This window comes from Ranitomeya imitator, chromosome 2 (assembly GCF_032444005.1).
Source record: "Ranitomeya imitator isolate aRanImi1 chromosome 2, aRanImi1.pri, whole genome shotgun sequence".
NCBI classification, from domain to species: domain Eukaryota; kingdom Metazoa; phylum Chordata; class Amphibia; order Anura; family Dendrobatidae; genus Ranitomeya; species Ranitomeya imitator.
In genome coordinates, this window is record NC_091283.1 from 806989706 (window position 1) to 806997780 (window position 8075).

The following is an 8075-nucleotide window of genomic DNA, read 5'->3' on the forward strand; positions in this document are numbered from 1 at the left end:
AGGGAACCGGCCAATAGTTTCATTTATGTAATTAACTTCTGTCTGACTGCGACACCCCTTGAAATGTACAGGGTGGTCAGCAATCCACTGAAGACCTAAAAATCTTTCTCCAAAAAAAAAACAAATTTGGACTAAACGATGTTGAAAATAATCCATGAAGTTTTGGAGAACACTTTAATGTTGAGCACTAAGCTCCCACGCCGCTCGTTTTAGATAGTAGCTGAAATTGATTTTGCTTATGACACACCATTAGGTTGTATTAAAATAAAGTACTTGAAGGAATTGTCCTTTCGCATAATTTGATCTTTTATGAAGGTTCCACTGACTCTGCTCATAGGGTTCCTGCTGCAGGAACCCCCAGAAACCAAGTACACATTGTAGGGGAACCTGGAAAAGACCTGGACATTCACTTTAAAGCGAACCTGTCACCAGGTTTGGCCGATGTAAAATACGGCCACTGACTTTCAGGGCTTATCTATAGCATTCTATAATGCTGTATCTAAGCCTCCGATCCGACCTGAAAGATAAGAAAAATAAGTTTTATTATACTCTCCTGCTGGGCGGTCCGGTCCGATGGGTGTCGCTGATCTGGGTCTGGTGCCTCCCATCTTCTTATGATCGCTGCCCTCCTGTTGCTTCATGGCTCTTAAAGATGTGTTAAATCTTTAAGACTGAGACATGTAGGCTAACAAGTGAGTCCTAAATTGAACGGTTCATCAATTAAAGGGGAGCTATCATCAACAAAATTACCTATTGTTTAATTCAGGCATTTGCGCTACACATTTTTTTTAATGTTAGCTACGGTATTTTTTTTTTTTTCAAATCATGATTTTTCTAAAAAAATATATAAAGACAAAAATTATTAATCTTGCAATTTTCACACTGGCCACTCGGGTTTCTTTTAGACTCCTATTTCCTGTCCTTTCAGAAAGAGTTTTCAGCAGTCTCATTATCAGCAGAGGCAGGATTAGAGTGATAGGTTATCAGTTGTATATGGAGGTGTTACCTAATATATACCAATCACAATAGGGATGGCAAAGCCCCCTCTCCCTCACAATGACCTTCTCCTCCATTTATTAGAGACTTCGATACAAAAGATGGTGTAAGAGTCTGTTCACTGCTGCTAATATACATGTGAATTTCATGAAACAGGAAAATAGAGTGTAAAAAAAAGCCCCAGTGACCTGAATGAAAATGGCAACCTTTTTATTTGTATTTTGAATCCAATTACCGTGCTAACCACTGTTGTTTGATGCCATCCCAAATGTTCTACCTGTATTTAGGTTTAACTGCGGGTCCACACAGCTTTCCAACGCAATCCGCAGTGCCCATGCTGCGGAAAAAAACGTGCGGAAACACTGCGGTTTACACCTGCTCCATAATAGAAATCTGCAGATGTAAAACCGCAGGTGGAATCCGCACAAAATCCGCATAAAATCCGCTGTAAATCTGCAGGTAAAACGCAGTGCCTTTTACCTGCATATTTCTCAAAGATCCGCAGAGCTAAAAAATACGTGTGCACATACCCTAGGCTTTATGGCTTCATTAGTTAGTGAATTCTCATTTTACAGGTGCCCTAATCTTCAGATATAAGTCCCAGTCCTGGGGGGTCTCCATGTGGTGCTCTGATTAGGTATTCACGTGTATGGCTTCTGACTGGTCAGATCCCCCAATGACCTGACTCCTATTTTACATAATGAATATGATATACTGTATATATATATATATATACAGAACAAAAGTTTGGACACACCTCATTTAAAGATTTTTCTGTATTTTCATGACTATGAAAATTGTACATTCACACTGAAGGCATCAAAACTATGAATTAACACATGTGGAATTATATACTTAACAAAAAAGTGTGAAACAACTGAAATTATGTCTTATATTCTAGGTTCTTCAAAGTAGCCACCTTTTGCTTTGATGACTGCTTTACACACTCTTGGCATTCTCTTGATGAGCTTCAAGAGGTAGTCACCGGGAATGGTCTTCCAACAATCTTGAAGGAGTTCCCAGAGATGCCTATCACTTGTTGGCCCTTTTGCCTTCACTCTGCGGTCCAGCTCACCCCAAACCATCTTGATTGGGTTCAGGTCTGGTGACTGTGGAGGCCAGGTCATCTGGCGTAGCACCCCATCACTCTCTTTCTTGGTCAAATAGCCCTTACACAGCCTGGAGGTGTGTTTGGGGTCATTGTCCTGTTGAAAAATAAATGATGGTCCAACTAAACGCAAACCGGATGGAATAGAATGCCGCTGCAAGATGCTGTGGTAGCCATGCTGGTTCAGTATGCCTTCAATATTGAATAAATCCCCAACAATGTCACCAGCAAAGCACCCCCACACCATCACACCTCCTCCTCCATGCTTCACGGTGGGAACCAGGCATGTAGAGTCCATCCGTTCACCTTTTCTGCGTCGCACAAAGACACGGTGGTTGGAGCCAAAGATCTCAAATTTGGACTCATCAGACCAAAGCACAGATTTCCACTGGTCTAATGTCCATTCCTTGTGTTCTTTAGCCCAAACAAGTCTCTTCTGCTTGTTGTCTGTCCTTAGCAGTGGTTTCCTAGCAGCTATTTTACCATGAAGGCCTGCTACACAAAGTCTCCTCTTAACAGTTGTTGTAGAGATGTGTCTGCTGCTAGAACTGTGTGGCATTCACCTGATCTCTATTCTGAGCTGCTGTTAACCTGTGATTTCTGAGGCTGGTGACTCGGATAAACTTATCCTCAGAAGCAGAGGTGACTCTTGGTCTTCCTTTCCTGGGGCGGACCTCATGTGAGCCAGTTTCTTTGGAGCGCTTGATGGTTTTTGCCACTGCACTTGGGGACTCTTTCAAAGTTTTCCCAATTTTTCAGACTGACTGACCTTAATTTCTTAAAGTAATGATGGCCACTCGTTTTTCTTAGCTGCTTTTTTCTTGCCATAATACAAATTTTAACAGGCTATTCAGTAGGACTATCAGCTGTGTATCCACCAGACTTCTGCACAACACAACTGATGGTCCCAACCCCATTTATAAGGCAAGAAATCCCACTTATTAAACCTGACAGTGCACACCTGTGAAGTGAAAACCATTCCTGGTGACTACCTCTGGAAGATCATCAAGAGAATGCCAAGAGTGTGCAAAACAGTCATCAAAGCAAAAGGTGGCTACTTTGAAGAACCTAGAATATAAGACATAATTTCAGTTGTTTCACACTTTTTGTTAAGTCTATAATTCCACATGTGTTAATTCATAGTTTTGATGCCTTCAGTGTGAATGTACAATTTTCATAGTCATGAAAATACAGAAAAATCTTTAAATGAGAAGGTGTGTCCAAACTTTTGGTCTGTACTGTATATCTATATATATAATTGTCTAAGGGTTTTTCCGTCTGTCTGTCTTTCTGTCTGTCTGTCCTGGAAATCCCGGCTCTCTGATTGGTCGAGGCCGCCAGGCCTCGACCAATCAGAGACCGGCACAGCATCGACGTAGAAATCCCGCGTCTCTGATTGGTCGAGGCCTATCAGCAACGGGCACAGCGACGATGATGTCATAAAGGACGTAGACATCCCGCGTCTGATTGGTCGAGGCCGCCAGGCCTCGACCAATCAGCAACGGGCACAGCGACAATGATGTCATAAAGGACGTAGACATCTCACGTTTCTGATTCAGCGACGGGCACAGTATCGACGTAGATGTCATAATGGTTGCCATGGCGACGATGATGTCATAAAGGTTGCCTCGACCAATCAGCGACGGGCACAGTGTGCCGCGAATTCTGGAATCATCATTGTCCATATACTACGGGGACATGCATATTCTAGAATACCCGATGCGTTAGAATCGGGCCACAATCTAGTATATATATATATATATATATATATATACATATATATATATATATATTAAAAAATCACTTGCAGCAGGCAGGCGGCGGCACCTGATCACATGTGTAATGTGCAGTTCATTCTTTTAAATCATTCTTTTATATCATGCTATAAATAAATTCATCAGAAAAAAAAAGGTGTCAGAAAATGGCGCCGGCCGCGCCTGCGCAGTAGGAGTTATAAGCAACACCGTCTTGGAGGAGGAAATTTGTTTTTTTTTCTCTCTTTTTTTTTTCAATATATATACGGTATATATAATATTCATTGTGTAAACTAGGGGGCAGGTCAGGTGTCAGAAGCCATAATGACACTGTCTGTAGGTTACTCTGCACAATCCTGCTGACAGGTTCCCTTTACTTCACCAGACCAAGGGTGCACCGAACACCTATACTTGTTTTCAGAGCTTTTAAAGGTCACAGAATGACTTTTCAAACCAAGTATGAACGATATAAAAGTTTTACAAATACATCTTTTAATATTTTATGTATCTTTTTTATATTTCCATAGATGCATCAAGACGCTTTTTGCAGTTCCCGTCGATTTGCTTCTCCCAAGTCTGTAGCGTGGATGAACTCACCGTTCAAACTTTGCATCTCCTGGAAGTGACATCTCCTCCGCTCTACATGGCCGTACGTTTGGTCTCCGTTTTCTTCCTGCTGACCCAGTGTCAGGCCGCTCCCTTCGACTACCCGCCTCCTACAAATAATTGCGTTTTAGAAGCTCTTCAGATGGATGTGGAGGGAATCAATACCACAAGTGAACCAAACTCATTCTCTACTCCGCCACCGGGCACAACGCGAAGAACACCGCAGACTATTATTATCGGAGTACGGAAAGGGGGGACCCGAGCTTTGCTGGAGATGTTGGACATTCACCCCAACATTGCAGTGGCTGCAACTGAAGTACATTTCTTTGACTGGGATGAGAATTACATCAAAGGGATTGAGTGGTACCGGAGTCTTATGCCATACTCATTTGAAAATCAAATTACTATTGAGAAAACACCAGGCTATTTCACATCTCTGCAGGCACCGGAAAGGATTCATGGCATGAACAGCTCAATTAAATTGCTTCTCATTCTGAGAGATCCAACAGAGAGGGTCATATCGGATTATACCCAAGTATACTACAACAGACTCGAAAATCACAAGCCGGTACAACCCTTCGAGGGCATAGTGATTAAAAATGGTGCACTTAATACCAAATATAAGGCAATCCAAAGGAGCTTGTATGACGTCCACATGGAGAGATGGCTGAAATACTTTAATTTGAGTCAGATTCATATAGTGGATGGTAACACGTTAATAAAAACACCTCTGACCGAATTACAGAAGGTGGAAAGGTTTCTCAACCTTCCTCCTCGAATTGTATCTTCTAATTTTTACTTTAACCAAACCAAGGGTTTCTACTGCATTCGAAGTGATGGGAGAGAGAGGTGTTTGCATGAATCCAAAGGGCGTCCCCATCCGGTAGTAAACGCGACCGTCCTGGAGCAGCTTTACTCTTACTTCCGAGAACACAATGGCAGGTTCTACCAAATGGTCAATCAGTCATTCGACTGGCACTAACACAGTATTAAGTTAAGAGTTTAAGAAACTTGAGAAAATGCTAAACTGTGAAAAACTACACCACCAATAAAAAAAAGTCAATGAGAAACTAAACGGAATGTAAAGCATTACCCCACATTATTTGCGATCAATAAGGCACTAAATGCGGAAAGATACATCGGATATCATTTTGTTTACAAAATACAGAAGCCGAAGGGATATCTTTGGGTTGTACATATAGATTTAAGATGAATGCATTCTTCTTTTTTTGCCAAACTTTTTTTGTTTTCTATGTGTGTAGATAAATATATAGGACTTGTGCAGTAGAAATTGTTTGCAAAAAAAAAACTTTGATAAATAACTAATCTTTGCTATGGTAATAAAAAAAAAAATGTTTCCTATAATGTGTTTAAATGGTAAAGTAACTAATTTTGTATAATAACTATATGATTGTCTTTAACATTTTCGGTTTTGTTTTATTTTTTTATAAAAAAAAAATCTCTTGATACAGGTTTTATGGTATAGTAATGGAATGTCAAGCACTTTGGTTAGTAGTTTGGAATGATATCTGTCAATTTTGTAACACAAGTTAATCATACAGACCTTAAAGGGAACCTGTTGTGTCCCTAAACGCTATTAATCTGCAGATATGAGATTAATCTGCAGGTTGCTGTTTTTTAACAGCCATGCGGCTGCCGCACTGAAAGCCCATCTACAAGGAAGAAATTAACTTTTTTCTTACCAGCAGCCTCCAGCTTTCAGTCATAGAAGCTGCGGCGGTGTGGCTGCAGTCACTGCTCTGTATATAGCGCACATCCTGGCACTGACTGGCAGCCGGTTCAGCACTGATGCACGGCAGTGGTGGCTGACAGTCAGCATCAGGGTGTGGTTACAGCTGCCGCCACTCACTATGTACTGAGCAGTGACTGAAGTCTCGCCAAAATGCCTCTATGACTGAAAGCCGGAGGCCGGCTGGAGGAATAAAGTTAATTTCCTCCCTGTAGCTGGGCTCTCAGTGTGGTGGCCGCACTTGCAGATTAACCCAATATCTGCAGTTTGATACCATTTGGGGACATGACAGGTTCCCTTTCACATAGAATTGTACTTTCAGCAAACTTTGCGTAAATCAATAGTACAGGTGAAAAGAAGAAGCTTTGTAATATATTTTTATCAGAAAAATTTGCTTCCTTCCCCACTCATGAGACACTTCTCCCTGCCTTCTGAGCTGAACTTGTCATACACTCTGAAAAAACAGCTCTACTCCATCTTGCTCAGATAAGGCAGACTCCCTGCTCACTGTGGTGTTATGTCACATAGCCCATAATATTCTATTCAGTGGAAAGGGAAGAAAGGAGCACAGAGAGATCGTACGGAGCTTTCTAATAAGTCTTTTACCTAACTTCAAAGCAGGATTCACATCTGCGTATCTCAGTACTGTAGTACATTGTCATCCATGCCGCTGCTGCAGCTTTTCTTTGTAAGCTAAATAAGGAATTACAAGTAGAGGATCCAGTCTGTGCCAATAATGTGAATGGGAGAGATCATTTTAGTTACGGTCCTCGACCCAACTCAATCAATTGCAAATTAAGAGATGTATCATACATATTCACCAGTTTCCTCCTATGCGGTCACTACGCCATATAATGGCCAGAAAGTGTTGTCATGTACGCTCATAGGACAACATATTCTGAAATCTGGCTAGAAAGTATGGCGCACTTTAAGGCTAAGTTAACACCTTCCCGTGGCCTCATATGGGGCAAACAACGTCTACATATGGTGGGCGGAATTTTTAAAAAAGATTTCTGTAAATGGATTTGTGGGACAATCTGTAGGATTACCAGCAATATCGTGGCTCTGATTAATAAGCTATTTGGCAGCATTGCTGGACTTCATTCTCCGGTACCTGCCAGAACTTGTGAATATAACCTGAATGGGCTTTTATTGGACTAGGCAGGGTTCACACCAGCACCTTTCATGGCCCGGGTGCGGATAGCAATACCAGGACTCAGCTTACAGCTGCATAGCTTTGGTATGGAGATAAGCTGTCAGTCCAGGCATTGCTGTCCGTGTACGGAGCGTGAAATGTGCTTATTTGAACCCGGCCATAGAAAAACTTGGCTGTTTTTTTTTTCTCCTCTATCTACAGGTTTGTGAAGCCGTTGAACTGAGCTGTCATCATGGACATATCCTATGGACAGAAAATCTTCCAGAAATATCACCGTACCTTGTTCGTATGAATAGAGCTTGTAGAAATCTATTTGCAGCCAAAAAAAACCCTTTATTTTCCCAGTGTGTCGTGTGGATTTTTAATTGCAGAAATTTCTGTAACAAAATCTGCCGAATGTGAATCTACCCAAATAGAGGGATATCCGTCTTTCAGGACCCTTATATATTTATATACGTCTTTTTTGCTATTAACCCCTTCATGACCCAGCCTATTTTGACCTTAAAGACCTTGCTGTTTTTTGCAATTCTGACCAGTGTCCCTTTATGAGGTAATAACTCAGGAACGCTTCAACGGATCCTAGCGGTTCTGAGATTGTTTTTTCGTGACATATTGGGCTTCATGTTAGTGGTAAATTTGGGTCAATAAATTCTGCGTTTATTTGTGATAAAAACGGAAATTTGGCGAAAATTTTCACATTTTGAA

At 41.3% G+C, this 8075-nt stretch overlaps 1 protein-coding gene across 5 annotated transcripts in view; it reads left to right on the forward strand.

Moving 5' to 3' along the window:
- LOC138665881 (heparan sulfate glucosamine 3-O-sulfotransferase 1-like) overlaps positions 1-7835 on the forward strand; it is a 205307-nt gene extending 197472 nt beyond the window's left edge. For 2 of the 5 annotated variants that reach the window (XM_069753824.1, XM_069753821.1), the window contains one exon: positions 4386-5825. In XM_069753824.1, coding sequence (XP_069609925.1) covers positions 4502-5446 — 945 coding nt within the window. In that variant the 5' untranslated portion in view covers positions 4386-4501 and the 3' untranslated portion in view covers positions 5447-5825. Of the gene's footprint in view, positions 1-4385 lie in introns of all 5 variants that reach the window. The other 3 variants (XM_069753823.1, XM_069753822.1, XM_069753820.1) reach the window with 3 other exon arrangements.
- Positions 7836-8075: the final 240 nt, after the last annotated feature.